The 17,641-nt window shown below is 41.1% G+C and overlaps 1 protein-coding gene across 5 annotated transcripts in view; it reads left to right on the plus strand.

The window, feature by feature from the left end:
- Positions 1-34: 34 nt before the first annotated feature.
- Positions 35-17,641, plus strand: part of arfgef1 (ADP-ribosylation factor guanine nucleotide-exchange factor 1 (brefeldin A-inhibited)) — a 36,390-nt gene continuing 18,783 nt past the window's right edge. For 4 of the 5 annotated variants that reach the window (XM_061666020.1, XM_061666022.1, XM_061666023.1 and 1 more), the window contains exons 1-6: positions 35-391; positions 10,895-10,925; positions 12,968-13,124; positions 13,237-13,383; positions 13,817-13,996; positions 16,884-17,223. In XM_061666020.1, coding sequence (XP_061522004.1) covers positions 268-391; positions 10,895-10,925; positions 12,968-13,124; positions 13,237-13,383; positions 13,817-13,996; positions 16,884-17,223 — 979 coding nt within the window. In that variant the 5' untranslated portion in view covers positions 35-267. Of the gene's footprint in view, positions 392-10,894; positions 10,926-12,967; positions 13,125-13,236; positions 13,384-13,816; positions 13,997-14,170; positions 14,225-16,883; positions 17,224-17,641 lie in introns of all 5 variants that reach the window. The other variant, XM_061666024.1, reaches the window with a different exon arrangement.

Genomic DNA, 17,641 nt, shown 5'->3' on the forward strand with positions numbered 1-17,641 from the left:
GCCTCACTGTGACGTCATTTCCTCTCCAACATGGCGCAGGAGGCAGGTCGTTGATGGCCATCGGACGGCATTGAAGCCCACCTTTTGTGTGTACGCGGATGTGCGCGACTTTCCTATTTTGGATTCGCTGCTGCTTGAGGCTCAACGTTGAGGCAAGGGGAACCCATCGTTTTGTGGGCAAGAGCCTCCCCCCTCCTCCGCACTACCATCACCACCTCTCCTCTCCCGAGACACACACACACACCGCGCCCCGAATTCCGGTGCGTCATGTTTGAGGGCAAAAAGACGAAAAACATGTTCCTCACCAGAGCTTTGGAGAAGATTTTAGCCGACAAGGAGGTGAAGAAAGCCCACCACTCCCAGCTACGGAAAGCCTGCGAAGTGGCACTCGGTAAGTTGTCTTGTTTTTGGTCCCCCCACCTCGACTTCTTGCGTTTGGCCTCATTGATTTAGACACGTCACGCAGCCTCTTCGGACTCATGAACCTAAACGTGTTTTATTTTTTGCCTCCCCCTCCCCGCAAAAATAAAACAAAAAAAAACGCCATTTTGTCTTGTACGTGACTTCGAAGCTTGTGTGTTTATCCGACATTCAACGCGGAAATGGTGCAAAGGGGGCTATTTAGTGGTGTTTTGGCGATCTTATAGGCCAGCGAACATGCACTTTTAACCAGCTGTCACTATAGTGGTTATAAACACTTTCCCCGGCCATAAACAATAATTATGAGCCGTTTGATCGCGTGCCATCAAGGCCACAAAGGAGCGGTGTGTCGGCGTCTCTTCCTGGTACACACTAGGGACGCAGTCGCCCTCTCATTCGCTCCCTACGTTACTTCAACGTGTTTGGTCTTTTGATTTAGTGCACGTTTTCGAAAGGTTAAACGTCAGACATGTGCTGCGACATTTCGACTGTTTTGCCGTCAAATCCCAGGTAGAGTAAAAGAGAAAGGTGACAGCTGTCAGAACACGTTTTAAGCTAGCGCAAAGCTGTTGTCGGAAGTCAATGGAAGGACTTCCGGTTAGACATAAACAAAACCTTAACAAAATTCATTAAAATATAAGGAATGTGCTTTGCTGCCTAAATTAACTAACTAACGCGTGTATATATATATATATATATATATATATATATATATATACACATACATACATATAACATCACCTACTTTATATTTTAAATAAGCGACTAAACCAGCTGAACACGACCTCCAAGATCTTATTTTGAAGTGTTGATCATGTCGCGTCCGGTTTAGATGTAGCCATTCACGCTAGCTGTTTACAGGTGTATCGGCCCAATTGCCAGTCCTAATAATCACAATCCCAGAAACAAACATAGGAGTGATTTGTGTTTGAATCATGCTGAAGATGTGTGTGCAGTGTTACTCCACATGGGAATTATTTATGAAGCAAGCAGCTCGGGACAAACGAGGCTTTTGTCCTGTCAAGGGGTGTAATATGATACAGGGAGTGGACACAATGAGAGCATCTTGTGTGGCAACCAAGCACCTGTGTGAGGAGAGTTGGGCGACCTTGAGGGGCGAAGCATAAGGTACTCAAGCTAGGTCACACTTGACTGTCCATTATTGGCTTATTGATTGTGTCTTGCATCGGTATAAAAGAGAAGCTCAGAGAAGTATTCTTTGAACAACCACTGTGCTTTTGCTGTATGGTTGTTGGTTATTGCAATATTTAATAATAGAGCTGTCAAAATTAATTGACTAATTAACAACTGATTGATCATCACATTAATCAACAACTGTTTTGATAGTCGATTAATTGTTGTTTGATTTATAATTGTCCAAATCCTCTGATGTCAGCCTCTTAAGAGTAAATATTCTCAGATTTTTGTAGTCCTTCATGAAAGCAGACTGATTATGTTTTGTGTTTAATCAAGATGCATTTGCAAACATCTCCTTTTACTTTGGAAAACGACATTTTTATCAATTTTCTGACGTTATGGACCACATCGATAACGGAATCATTATCAATTTATAGAAAAACATAAAAGTCATCTTAATCTGTTACGAAAATAATCATTATTTACAGGCGTAGTATAAATAACCTGTAATTGACATGTAGTTGAACCTGAAGCAGCCTCAGAAGTGTATATGAAACTAGTAGCCCTTTGCATTAGTCAGTACCCAAGAAGTAGCTGTCAGTTTCAAAAACGGTTGGTGAGTACATCAATCCCAGTCATGTGATATTGCTTAATTGTTGTTTATTTGGTTTTGTGTAATCATTAAACATTACCAGGTAAACAACAATAATTGTGAAAAAAAATATTTTGCAATAAACTTGAATTAAAAATATTTTTTTTTATCTGATTGGATTATTCAATGGAATAATCAATTCTAAAAATATTCAATAGTGACAGCCCTAAATGGTACGCAATTATGAAAGTGCATAGTTGTGCTTCAACAAATAGCAGCGCTACCAATATTAAGCTACCATAAGCGCCGCAAACAAGCCAATGTTAGCCACGGCTGCTACGCTGGTAGCTCATCTTATTTTTAATATGTTACTATAACACTATATTTATCGGTTTGAGGTGTTAGTTTTTGCAACGTACAGTCAATTACAAATAAAAAACAGGTGATAAATGAACCTCTCGAGCAGAAATGTTGCTAATTCCACGTCGGTTCTGAATCCTCTCGGGTGCCTGAGGTCCTGTCGCTCTGCTTCTGTTTGCTAATCTTATGCCCACTTGTTAGCAAATGAGGGATACGCGTTATTTTGTATTTTCGAGAGATACATATTCCTACATACATATTAGTTTCAGAAAGCTCCTGAAGCCCAAGCCAATAGGTCAGCACATGGCTGCAAGGGTGTGCGGGTGACCGGCTATGAGTGTGTCCGCGAGTGGATGGCAAATGATTGGCACATTGTCTGTCATGCCATCTGCTTTTGATAGGTTGTTCTTACTCAGGCTTTCTTTAAAAAAATAACATATAATATAAATAAATATAATTAACATCAACACTGTGTATAGTGGGGATGAGGCGCTGCTGACCTCGACTCGGGACGTTGTGAGTCGGTGGGGAGAATACTTTGAAGACCTCCTCAATGACACCGACATGCCTTCCCATGAGGAAGCAGAGTCTGGAGTCTCTGAGGCGGGCTCTCCTATCTCTGGGATTGAGGCCACCGAGGTGGTTAAAAAGCTCCTCGGTGGCATGACCCCAGGGGTGGATGAGATTCACCCAGAGTTCCTAAAGGCTCTGGATGTTGGGGACAGTGCCTCTGGATTGGCAGCCTGGGGTGGTGGTCCCCCTTTTTAAGAAAGGGGGTCGGAGGGTGTGTTCCAACTACAGGGGGATCACACTCCTCAGCCTCCCTGGTAAGGTCTATTCAGGGGTGCTGGAGAGGAGGGTCGATCGAGAAGTCGAATCACAGATTCAGAAGGAGCAGTGTGGTTTTCGTCCTGGCCGTGTAGCAGTGGACCAGCTCTACACCCTCGTCAGGGTCCCCGAGGGTGCATGGGAGTTCACCCAACCAGTCAACGTGTACCTCGGGGAGTCTTGTGGGGGGTGCTTCGTGATTATGGGGTACCGAACCCCCTGATACGGGCTGTTCGGTCCCTGTACGACCGGTGGGTGTCTGAGTTTGGTCCGCAGTAAGTCGGACTCGTTTCCAGTGAGGGTTGGACTCCGCCAAAGCTGCCCTTTGTCATCGATTCTGTTCATAACTTTGATGGACAGAATTTCTAGGCGCAGCCGAGGCGTAGAGGGGGTACGTTTGGTGGCCTCAGTATTGCATCTCTGCTTTTTGCAGATGATGTGGTTCTGTTGGCTTCATCAAGCCGTGATCTCCAACTCTCACTGGAGCAGTTCGCAGCCGAGTGTGAAGCGGCTTGGATGAGAATCAGCACCTCCAAATCTGAGACCGTGGTCCTCAGTCGGAAAAGGGTGGCGTGCCCTCTCCGGGTCGGGGATGAGATCCTCGGATAAGTAGTAGAAAATGGAAGGATAAATATAATGAAATATTGGCAATGTTCTGCATTTCCTTATAGAATGGCCAGAGCCATTTGTCTCTAATATGTATTCAAAATATGAGAGTACCGATGAGTTAAAAATGTAATAAAATGGTTAATGGAAAAGTATTAATTTGCAGTTTCACGGGTTCCGAAGTTTGGATGACGCATCACGCCGATTAATCGGGGCCCGGCGTCTATTCGTGTGGAGAACTCTGTTTTAATCCATTGATCTCTATTGTGCTGCAGATTGGCGAAGCAGTTACTGTTAAAATCTCCCCAACAGCCACCCATTTGCACTCTAGTATGTTAATGTATTTCATATTTAAAGAAAGGATTATCCGGGGTAGATGAATGGAAACTCAAATTAAGCCTCATATAGACAGACTATTCTGCCCAAGCAGTACAGTAGCAGTGCATTAACAAATATATTTAATATATATATATACATAAATGGTACATTTATAAAGGATGACTGCCTGACCCAGAATACTGAGTGACTTACATAATCTCCTGCCGCTCTCGGGAGTCTCTCTCGCAGGTCACAATTGATGTGGATTCACCGTTTGAGCAATGTCTGTCTTGGAGCTGTACCTAATATAGCGGTCATGAGTGTGGAGAATCACACGTTTTGTTTTTTTCCCCCACATTTTAAAACCGTTCCCAGTTGTCTTAATAATTTGTCTGTGGCACGCTTTCGTTAGAATAGCCCAAAGATCTAGAATTATAGACATATTTTTACAGCATATTTCTTTCCGTGGTGAAATTGGTTCATTTTAGAGGGTGGATCTGTCTCTTGTAATGCGCCAGTCTACCTATAATCTTTTAAGTGAGTCACCGGGAGCGAGTCGAAAGGTTTGGGCAAAACAAAGTACATCATTGTCATCCTCCCTCCCGTTCTGACCTTTTTCTTGGAATGCCAAAATGTCACTCGGCAGTCCTCCGCTCATGGAACGCGGTCTCTACTCCCTGCGCTCTTGACAGTGCAGCTGTTCCTAATGTTTTGGCCTACTTTGTTCTCAGCGAGCCAAGCTCCTGTCGTCTACCGCCGCTCCCCTTTAGCATGGCGGAGTTTGCAGCCGGTGGCCGAGCCAATGGGACTATTGTACCTCGCTGACCATTAAGGGAACATATGCTTCTGCGCACTGTTTGAAGCTTTTCCAGCATGAGCATGTGCGCCCACGATAAGCACTGGGCCATAAATAAAAGTGTTTGCCAAGCAATGACGACCTAAAGACGTGTGCAGCCTCAATTACAAAAGCTTTCTTCGGTCATTTAACGTTTAAAATGATTGTTCATTTATGAATCTTATTTTGATTTTCATGCAATTTTTACTTTACATTTTGATAAAGAAAATTCACCTCTCGCTGTAATTGTATTTTCTTCTATTTGTAGAAATACATTTAAGTAAAAATGTTTATTGGTTTAGCCGTTTATTATTTTTACTATTATTAATTTTTAGACAGAGGGTTAAAAATCCATATGTTGTATATTTTTTTAAATATTTATTGTACAGTTTTCTAAGAAAAATAAATCATTTATACTGCTGTGTATGAAATTAGTTTTGTATTTTTAAACATTTTGTAGCTGGTTTCCTGATTTAAGAAAAAAATTCTAATTACAAATAATATATTTGTTTTTTCAAGTTTTTGTATTATATAAGGAAACACTACCTTTCATTCTGCTTTATATTTTTCTTAATATCTTGAAAAATACTATATTTAAAATTCTTGATTGAGTAACATTAAATATTTACAAAATGTTAAAAGAAAATATCACCTTTCACTTTGCTGTATGTATTTCTGAGTAGGTTTTTATATTAGATGCAAGATTTTTTTTCCCTTAAATACAAATAATGTATTTAATTGAGGTACTGTATTTTTCATTAAACTAATCTAGTTTTGTCTATGGGAATTACACTTTTAACTCCCCTATGTATGAAGTTTGTTTTAAAAATATTACATGACATTCTTGACTGAGTTTCTTTTAATGAATTATTTTTATTTTTAATTGGGATAATTAAATAGCTGTCAAATTTGCCCTAAATTCCCAAATCAAGACTTTCTGATCTCCCCCCCTCGCCGCTGCAGACAAAGTGCACACACTCTAGCTCCTTGTAATCCCAAAGGTGGCTTGCTATCCTGATAATGAGCTTGCACTCGCAGTGCGCGTGTCAGGGCCCGCGCTCGCTCTGAACGCATAAATAATCCTTTTATCTATTCTGAAGATGTTGGAGAATTTATTTATAAATGGTGTGTATTTTGAATCCGATCCCTCCATTCATTATACATCGTCATGTGTACCGTGATGCCTCCTTCAGTCCTGAGACAGGCTATGAATTAATTACTCCGCATGCAGATGAAGAGGAGCTTTTGTCACTGTTTCCACTGTTTGTTTGGACGAGCAGCCTTGTATTGATTGGGCCACCTCTTTCTTGGCTGCCATCTGGAATATATTTCGTTTAAAGAGGCAATTAGACACCTCACAAATATGTCCAAATTACAATATGACCTATTAAAAATTGTTAGAATTTTGTATTTGCTGACCATGTAACAATTCTGTATAGGACAATTTTAATGGATAATTTTTTTTTTTATCTTTACACACGCAAACATATATAATAAACACCTCCCCCAAATGGCACTCTCCCCTTTACCGTCCTCCAAAAATTGAAAAATATGTTCCTAATTTAATGAAAGTTTTGGCAAAATGTCTTGCAAGCTGTACAAGTTGTAATTTGATGAAAAAAATGGGACACTATCACTCTAAAATGGTAAAATTTTTAATTTGATGACATTTGGGTGAAACTATATAAAATAAAATTCATAATTTGATGACCATATTAAGGAAAAACATGCCTCTGAAGTTGTATAATTCGTAAATTGAAGAAAATGTCTTGTCAAATATGCATCTAAAGTTATATATTTTCTAATTTGAGAAAATCTGGAAGACTAAGCCTTAAAAGTTGTGTAATTTGTAATTTGAGGAAAATATTCAGGAAAACTTCAAAATTGTCTAATAATATCCCAAAAAGGAGTTTGCACAAATAAAGGCCTAACCTCTGATCGACGGATCCGCCCATGAGACACCTCCCCCATCTTCAGTTGAGTACATAAACAGCCCGGTCCTCTATTAGCAGGCTTCTGGCGCATTGTTAATCACCTCATTCTTGCGCTGGCCAATTGCGATGAGCGCAGCGTTCCAGAAGCGCGACGCCAAGTCATTCCGCAGAAGAATTTATGCGATTCATTCATTTCTATAACAAAGCTGAGTAATTAAGGGCTTGAGTTGGCAGAGTGGGGTTGGGAGAAAAAAAACAATCCGCGCCTCTACCAAATGTAATTACTGCTGTGCAACCTTTGATTTCGGTCTGGACAATAGAAATGTCAGGGATCCGCTTGGCTTAATGCAAGTGGCTCCCTCTGTGTTTACATGTGGACTCTGTGCAGTGCTAACTAGAGATGGACCGATTTATTTTTTTTCGGGGCCGATACGATACCGATTGAGTAGTCAAGGAGGCCAATAACCGATATTTGGAGCTGATATTCATTTGCCGTAAAAGGGAAAATATTGGCATCAAAATGTTGTATCATACAAACTCCAACACTTTGTTTAAATGCATTTTAGCATATGTTATGAAACAGCTTTTCAGATGTGCAACATGTTAAGTTTTTTTTTTTTTTTTTTTTTAATAAATCTTAGACAATAGCCATCTTTGTTTTAAAATTGTAACAAAAAGGGAAGGGGGGTACCAGGCTCAGCAGCATGGCTTACAAAGTTAAATAAAAACTTCAATAAGTAAATACAGTTTCTAAGGTAAATAGTTCTCCAAAATGTCAATACAACTGAACGTTAATCTTTTAGTTAAAACAAAAAGTGCAGGGAGTTTCCAGGGCCAGCATCATCAGTTCTAAAGCTAACTGAAAGAAAAAACAAACAAATAAATAAATAGTTCCCTGAAGTTTACCCAGTTTTAAAGTGATCTGATGTCCGATTTATTTATTTTAAAGGCCACTGGTGATATGCTTCAAAATAGTGAATATCGGTGGCAATAATCTGCCAAGCCAAGAATCAATCTATTCGTAATGATAACATTAGCATGTAAATGGCGCTTTTCATATATGTTTGCATTAAGCTGAATGGACTTTCGTGAGGCAAGCTATGTAGTTGTTGAAAATAGATGTGTAATTCTGTTTAGGTTGACAGTAAACTGCAACTGGGAGTGGCAATAAACAGCTCGAAGCCTTTTTGATGAATTATTCACTCTTTGCCAAACTGCTTCTTGTTGTGAATTAAGTTTAAAAAAAAAAAATGTCCGAATGACAGCTCGCATCTTCAAAAACTAGCAAGTCAGGTCACTCGTATCTGAAGGCACCTCTATATCTTTGGTTTGACAACGGTTCTCTTCTTTTTCCAATTGTATGACATTTCGCAGTGGAGTGTTTGTCGTCCTGATCTCGCCTCGTGTCTCTTCCTCCGCTTCCTCACGCTGCATCTAAGCCTGCCGTCCCCTCCCTGCGAGATGTTTTTCTCGCCGCCGGCCTCATGACGCGGTAGAGAGAGAGAGCGTCTCTGGAGAGTTGTCTGTTTAAATGTTTCTACACCACCCCCCCCCCAGTGGATCAGCTGCACCCAGGCTGCCTTTTAATTGACAAATCCTCAGCGCTCTTAGGGGAATTTTACCATGTTTATCGTTGCGTTTGAAACTGCTGGAAAGGAGGAAATTTCACACTTTGAGCTTAGAAGGGCCGACCTCAGTGGTGCAGTTGAATCCAAAATTTGGCTGATGACCACAATAGGCTTATTAGTTTAACCGTATTTCCTCAAGTATGCATCATCCCACTAAAAGAGAAATAAATGAGCCTCCCTCAAGTCTCCCTTTTCCCCATTAGAAAAAAAGAACAGCTGGTAACTGTACTTAAAGGAGACATTATTTCATTTTTCTCACAATTTGAAACAGTTCCCAAGTGTCCTAATAACATGTAACTGCGACTAGCTTTTTTTGTGTGACTTTGAGCGTGTATTGCTTTAATAGGCAAGGCCTGGCCTGGTGAGTGACGTGGGCGTCAACGAATGAAAGTGTCACGTTGACAGGCTGTTAAGTGGCAAACACGTTTGCGTATCAATGAGTTTATTACGTGTTTGTTTTCTTGACATTTGTTCAATAAAGCGATCGAAAGCTGGAGTTACTCGATTAATCAATGCAGCCCTATTTTAATGTTAATGAGGCAGGGCAACTGTTTAAATTGTGGGGGAGGAAAGCACAATATGTCCTATAAAGCTGAGTTATACTAGAGGTTCCACAGTGTCCGTTGCCGTTAGGAAAGTACCTGCATTCCCTCATGCTTGCCTGAAAAAAATGCCAGGGTGAAGGACTGAGTCGCCGGCCTTATAGCTTGTGACCTTCTCCTCTGCTTTAAAAGCTCCTGGAATGGCTGCAATTGGTGGACAGCCTTGTCCAATAATCAACACACAAATCTCAGTAGTAGTAGAGAATCAGCTCTTAGCGTGTGTCGCGGGTCTTGTGGGAAAGTGCCACGCCAGGATTTGAACAGTGTAACCATGGCAACAGTGGCTGGTGAAGATGAACAGTTCGATATACTGTAAGTTCCGGACACTCCTGGGAACAAGCGAAAACAAACACGCCAACGACGGAAGGGCATTATTGTGTAAATATACACTTCTATACACGCACACAACATTAAATATTCACTTTTTGAGCGACTCATCTTAAATCATGCTTCCTTTTGAAGACGCTCCATTTCCTCTCTCACTCTTCTGTGCCCTGCTTTAGTCAAAGCTCCTCACTACTGTCATGTGTGATGCCAAGAGTGGCTGGCTACTCCTCGCTCTAATGACTTCACAGTATTGGCATAATTACATAGAATGTTAAGAATAACTAATTGTGCAATATGATTTCATGCTTCAATGCCTGTAGTCCTGATGTCGCACACAAAAAGAAGTTTCACAACTGCTCAGTAAGCAACAATAATATTAGTTGTTTTTCGCAGATGATAAAGAATATATGACTGCCAGTATTGTTGTATTGTCTGTCTACATTTGTCACCGTTTGTGTTCAAATAGCCGCCGTCTCTGTAAAGGTTTTAACTACCGAAAAATTGCTGCTAGCTTCATTCGGCTCTCTAAGGCGTTTTGCATTGTGTGTTAGCATTAAACTAGCAAATTTATGTAGTTTGCTTACACCTCGGTACTGTACTGAATGTTCCATACTGAAAAATCTGTATAAATGCTAATACATGTACCGTTGCACCTAAATAAGTAAATAAGATATGTTGTTGATTATGGTACATGCAGATATATATATATATATATATATATATATATATATATATATATATATGCGCAGATTCCCAATGAAATATTCTCAAATACTAAATAATATTGTTAAACGTAGCTTTGGCCTGGCAGCAGTGAAATAATTGAGCTGTCTTTTTGAAGCCTCTCACAAGTTTGCGCCAACTTCGCTACCGCCGCCTTTTAAACTGGCTCATTGCCTCTTGCGCTCTGTCCGCTATTTCTGTCTCGCTTTGTCCCCCCCCCCCCCCCCCCCCTCCCCTCCTCCCTGTCTGTTTCATGTGCCGCGTCAGATCTGTCAGACAAACACTAATGTCAACAGACACCACCACTTAGATTTCTGGGGGTCCGCCATGCTTGTGGAGTGATTCCAACGTGTGTGGAATGATTCCACTATGTTTGTAGAGACTGAATCAACAGCCCCCATGTAGTGTGCTCCATTTTACATCATTAGAGCAAAAGACATGATTAATTAACAATCATTCACACACATTGGACAAAATTCCCATTCAAATGTTTTCTTTTCTCCCTGTGGCGTCATTATTTGCGATACCACAAGCTTCCTGAAAGTTCATACTTTTTATACATACGTTTTTTCTCTCTTTTTCAGAGGAAATCAAAGAGGAGTCTGAAAAATTAAGGTAAGTGTCTGCAAAGACATTATTGCGGTAGTTGACTTAAAAAGTGTCTATCAAGGCACTCTGCAGAGTTCAACTAAAGGGTACTAGAGCACACTGCGTGTGTGTTGTAGAGGTGTGCTTTGTTGTTACTTACAACGTCTAAACCCACTTTGTGTGTGTTGCCAAGTAACGTGTCCTCTGGAATGAGTGCCTTTCAGACATGAACTGCCGTCCATCTTCACTCCTTGTTGTTTAGCCCTTTTCTCTTCATAGTAACGATGCAGCTGACTTTTTGCAAGAATAAAATAAAAATAAAAACTCTTATCTCCTCTGCAAGCCTGTTTCATTTTGCTCGCAGGGTCTCAAATGCTTTTTTGAGAGCCTCCAGCCATGTTTAAATAACTTCTTTATTCACAGGGTAGCGGAAGAATACTAGTTGAGATCTACAGGCCTGCTGGGATATGATATTAACTATTGAAGCAGCTTTAATTGAATATCAGTGATTTGATTTTCGAGAAAGACTCTAGAAAGATCAATATGTGACTGTCCTTCAAGCGATAAACGGTCTCATTCATCTCGTAATTTTGATGGGAAGCAAGTTTTAGAAATGTTGTATTTATGAAGTGTCATTGCCTCATAATTTGCCTCGTATCTAATGAAACACGTATCACCAAATTGTTTATTTTGCTATTCCGTCTCTATCCCCCACGAATAGCAGGGGTTTACTCTACATGACTCTAAATACTAATTAAAATAATGATGGTATAATTGCAATTGAACTCATCCTATGATACTGTAGAATCCAAGAAAACGCTAAAACAGAGAAAACATTGACGCGTGCATTCATTGTTGAAATATGTTCTTTGATGTTTTGTACTGAGAAGTGTGCGACCAACCGTTGTTGCTTTTGAGGCTTCTTTTATGGCTGTTTGAATTTGTGACTTGTGTCGCTACTTTGTTGAAAGATGGGAGAAGGAAGTGACTCCGTGGCCATGACCGCGTTCATAATTTCACCTAAATTTACTCTAGCTACTCTATCTTGATTTTGTTTGGTTTTTTTACTTCCCTCTTCTGTGGCGTCTAGCAGTGGTCCGTGTTGTACTTAACAGACTGAGGTCATACTGCTTCACCGCCAGGACATTAACAATGCAAGCCCTCCCTGCTGTGCCTGCACTCATCAGGGCGTGGCAGCGGCTCTGGATAATGCTCCGAGTGGCTGAGCGCATTGTGGGCTTTGAAGAATTGTCACAGGGAAGGGGGGGGGGGGAAAAGCTGCGGTGTCACTCGACTTGAGGGTTTAGCGGCTTATCGGTGGCTTGGAGATGCTTTGTCAGCATGAGAGCTGATTACTGACCCCGCCTCCTTAGACAGATTAAGTGCACAATTTGAAGCACTCAGCTAAGAGTTCAGTGCTCAGCTAAATTCAGTAAGTGTCGTTAGCCAGGACAGACTTTGTACGCTTGAAATATAATATTTCCATATGTTTATGTACTTTTGAACAAACATGTTAGCGATCAAAATTAGGAGCTGTTGGTGAATGACTGCCTATGTTTTTTCGTCTGAAGTCATTGCAATGAAACTCTGCCTGCGTAATGTCACCACAGACACCACAAAATAAATCTCCCAGACGCACTCACTCCTCTTTGGTTGAAGAGTCTTAACTTGAAATAAGCCACACTTAATTCTCTCGCCAATTCTAGGATTGACAAAAAATTTACTTTCAATCTAGTGATTAACATTAGTTAACTCTAATGCTAGATGAGGCACCTATTAGTGGTGTTATGATACCAAAATTCTGACTTCGATACTAGCATAAATAAAAAATAAAACAATTCTTCACCTCACGAACACTTTGATGCACAATGTTCGCAATCAAAAATATGTAAGCATTTCAGTGGTGGTAGCTAAGAACATATCGCAGGTCAGAAAACTGTGTTAAATTTCTCTCTGCTTTCCTCGAAAGACAAAAAAAAATTACTTTCAGACTAGAGACCTTTAACGTTAGTTTCCTCTGTTCTAGAATACAACACACCACCTTCTTGCTCCTTTGTGTCCCGCTCTAGTCCGCCTAGTGGAGATGGAAAATCGGGTTCGGGCACTTTGCCGCCAATCAAATCAAAGACCAACTTCATTGAAGCTGATAAGTACTTCTTGCCGTTCGAGCTGGCATGTCAATCCAAATGTCCCCGCATCGTCATCACCTCGCTCGACTGTTTACAGGTCAGTGCTTTGACGAGTCTTAAATTGGAGGGCTTTTATAGCGCCGCTCAGGTCTCAGGCCTCAGGCGTCACATTTTGTGTGTTTTTTTTTTTTTTTTTTTGGTGCCTATAGAAGCTGATAGCGTACGGCCACCTGACAGGCAGTGCTCCAGACAACACGGCCCCAGGCAAGAAGCTCATAGACCGCATCATTGAGACCATCTGCGCCTGCTTCCAGGGCCCGCAGACGGACGAGGGAGTGCAGCTACAGATTATCAAGGTGGGGAAACTCTAACCATCCATCCATTTTTCTATGGCGCTAGTCTTCAATGGAGTGGCGGGTGAGCTGGAGCCTATCCCAGCAGATTTTGGCTCTGCTGCCCCGGTTTGTCAACTCGACACGCAATAAAAACAACAATTCATCCAGTCCCACTTACGCCGCCTTCCTCTGGTTCTGGTCTCAGCGCCCTTTTCACAATGGTCATTGCAACGGACTATTGCAATATTAGTCGTTCGAACTGCTCTAAGTGCTAGAGGACTCTGCATCTTTTTGCACAATTGTTTTTTGTCAATGTCTTTATGTCCCCAAAGTGTTCTGTAAATTGACTGTTTGTTGTACTAGAGCGGCTCCAACTACCGGAGACAAATTCCTTGTGTGTTTTGGACATACTTGGCAAATAAAGATGATTCTGATTCTGATTCTCCCCCTTTAGGCTCTGCTGACGGCCGTAACGTCGCAGCACATTGAGATTCACGAGGGCACCGTGCTGCAAGCCGTGCGCACCTGCTACAACATCTACCTGGCCAGCAAGAACCTCATCAACCAGACCACCGCCAAGGCCACGCTCACGCAGATGCTCAACGTCATCTTCGCCCGCATGGAGAACCAAGCAGTACGTCCCTACGCCCGCCCTCGAACTGACCAGACACGCGCGCACACAACTTCCTGGTTTCATCCACTGTCGAACATTTTAGGTGTTGCCTTGCTCTAATGTCATCTTTTTCTTTTTGAATGACACTTTTCCCCTCCTCCTCCTCACCTTCCTCCCTCCCTGTGGGACACGTAGCTTACAAATCACAAGCTATCTTGGTCTCTGGCCTCCAGAAAGCGTGATCGCCAGGTAAAAACAAAGCGTGCAGGATTGCCGTGAACGTTGTTCCACCCCCCACCCCGAACTTGCCTGACCCACAAAGTCTCCGAACTCTTTGCACCTCTCTTGTGTTTCCTCCTCCCTCCAACTCCCTCCTCCTCCTCCGTCCATCCGGTTTGCTGTGTTCTTCCCGCACCACGTTTGCTCGTCACTTCACTCCATCGCTTGTGCCAGTTTTAAGTTCACATCGTTACACCGGGGGGGGGGAGATTAATGAGATTACAAAACTGGGTTTACATGCTAAACGTATTTCGAAATAGTAAGAAATAAAAAAATCATTTAAACACACGTATACAATTAAAAAATAAATACAAAGATAATAATAGTACATTTGAGTTAAGAGCTTCATTCATTCAGTTAAAGTAATGAATAATTTCCCAAAATATTTCCAAAATAGCACTCAGTATTTTATTTTATAAGAACATACAGTGATTTAACATAATTAAATGGAATGTAACGTATTAAACAGTTTGTACATTACAATTATATTTGTGTGGCTCCTTTTGCTGTATGCACCTTGGCCACCGGGGGCAGTATAAAATATACATGTGAATATATATACGACGACAACCGCTGAGAAAGCTGCAGTAATTTTTGTTGTATTTCGCAGAAGAATATATGTTTGTGAGTACTGTGTTTGTGTGATTGCATTGTGTCTTAACATTGAGAGAGCAGATTTTCATACAAGGCAAAGTTCTTTTAAATAGCCTGAAATTGTCTGTTTTATGTTTAGTTTAGCACTAAACACACTGAAGGTGGAAACAGAAGCTTTTTTTGTTCTGCGATCCACTTTCAGTGTACATCGGTGGGTCCTCCACACACACACACGCATACACACACACACACACACACACACACACACACACGGGGTTAGCATTAACACACTTTGAGGCCTGGGTGGCATTTAAATAATGAGCTTAGTTTGTTTGCGTCGCCTCGAAGGTGTGTGGCCTCCACGCTCAATGCTAATAGTTTCAGTCAAGATGGTAATTTCATTTAGCAGCTGACATTTTGAAAAAGATTCGCTTTAAAGAAAAACAAGACATGAAGAATGTAATAAGTGAATTGTGATGTTGGGAAAGGCCAAAACATTGATGCCCCATTGTTTTGTGTGTGTGACTCATGTCTTCTTCCCATGTTGTGCTTTTTTTTTTTTTTGTAAATTCTGAATCTCTCAGTGCACTTGAACGCATCATGGGCTGTTAGTGGAGCTTGGCTAAAGGAATGTCCGCTGCTTGCTCTCTCCGGTTTGTTTGTTTGTGTTTGCCAGCAAGTAGCACGGTCTGTTTCGCCACACACACAAAAGCAAGCTTTCCTTCTGTCCGATAAGACCGCCGTCTCCGCAAAGCAGCATAATTTCGGTTTCGAACCGTAGAAAACTCCTAATAGGGGGAAAAAAGCCAGCATGGATAACCTCCACGTAGCTCGACTTAATGCTGTTGGACTGGCATGTAGTCATTCATATTTGCATATGTATGAAGGAGTATAGGGGCTACGATGGAAATAAGTATATTGCTCAAATAATGTTGTCATTTTGCCGAAAATAACATTTTAAAATTACAATAAAGCTGTACGTTTACAAGAATAAAGTGGGAATATCGTATTACAATTTATAAAAAAAAAAAATATTAAAAATTTTTTTTTTTTTTCTCTCTCTCTTTTACAATACTACTACACTGGTCTGAAATTGGAATTTTTCTTGGAATTTCATGACTTTGCAGTTGTTGTATTACATCTGTTTTTCATAATGTGACTTTATTCACGTACCATTATGACTTCATTCTTGTAATTCTCTTAACATGACGACTGTACTCTTGTCCTATTGCAACTTTATTCTTCAGGTATTATAACTTTATTCTCATATTACATCTTTTTTATCCATTTCAAAACTTATCGTAACATGCAACTTTAATTTGTAGTTTTAGAACTTTTTATTCTTGTATCATTCTGACTTTACTTTCTTAGTGTTACAGCTTTTCTTAATATTGTGACATGATTCTTGTAACTTAGACTTTCTTCTGGTAATATGCTGCCTTTATTCACGTAGTATTATGACTGTACTCTTGTATTACGGCTTTATTCTTGTAAAATTAGACTTTCATCTCATAACATGACTACTTTATTATCATGTTAACTTAATTATCTTTGTATTAGATCTTTTCCTAATATTGTGCCTTCATTCTCTAGTATTACAACTTTATTCTCGTAACTTAACTTCCTTTTATTGCAATTTTAGTTGCCTAACTGGTAGTATTACTATTCTTTTTTTTTTCTCCTAATAGTATGACTTTATTATTATGTGGCTTTTTTTTGTCTGAAAAAATGATTATATGATTATATTACGACCTTATCTCCTAGCACAACTTTTTTTTTCGTCGTGACACCCCCGCCCCCCACAATGTGGCCCTGTTACTGGTTTGTACGTAAGAACACCCACAACATTGTCAATTTAAATTGCGACATGAAGAGATGTTCAGGAGCCTTAGGGAATTCAAGCATTGTTCAAACTTGTTTGTCGAACTGTGTCTTAACCTGACTTTTCTTTTCCTCTGTGTGCATGTGTGTGTGCTTTAATTTGTTTTAATGCACGTATGTGAACCCCCCCCCCCCACTGCGTCCCGTCGTTTAGTTGCAGGAGGCAAAGCAGTTGGAACGGGAGCGGCACCGGCAGCACACAGAACCAGACTCCCCTCAAATCCACACGCCACCCAAAGCTCCCACCCGGGAGTCCAACGGGCCGGTAATCACCCCAACCACCCCGAGTATCACCGCCCTGTCCGCCCCGTCCACCCCGTCGTCGCCTTCCATGCCGGCCCCGCGGGGCGACGACGACGCCGGAAGCAGCAGCCGCTCTTCGCCCGCAGAGCGCAGGCCCGTCTACGAGAGCCCCGATCCAGAAAATGGTTCAGACTTTTGCGTGGCGGAAAATGAACAGACAGAGGCCGACCAAGCCACAGCGGCAGCGCAGAGTAAGATAGTTGCTCTTAAGCAGGGCTGAAACGATTAATCGAATAACTCGATTACAAAGAACAAAAAAAAAGTTAAATCAAAATCTCTGCCTCGAAGCCTCCCAGTGATAATTTTCCCACACGGACTAATGTTACTGCAGACTCATGCACCACTCTGTGTATAAATAAGTTGGTGTCGGAAAGAGTGCATAAAATAAAGAGAGTTGGGGATCATTTTACACTTAAAAAAGAAGATAACAAAGTACAATGTTTTTACTGCAAAGCAGAACTAACTAATGCACAACAACAGCACATCTACGATGGGCCACATAATGCAGCAATGTTAGCTAGTTTAATGGAGACTACGAGGGCTAGTTAGAATGTATTGTAATGCCCCCACAAGTGGTCAAGGATAGACACAGCTGCCATTGCTTTAAAA

Source organism: Phycodurus eques, chromosome 21, assembly GCF_024500275.1.
Source record: "Phycodurus eques isolate BA_2022a chromosome 21, UOR_Pequ_1.1, whole genome shotgun sequence".
NCBI lineage: Eukaryota > Metazoa > Chordata > Actinopteri > Syngnathiformes > Syngnathidae > Phycodurus > Phycodurus eques.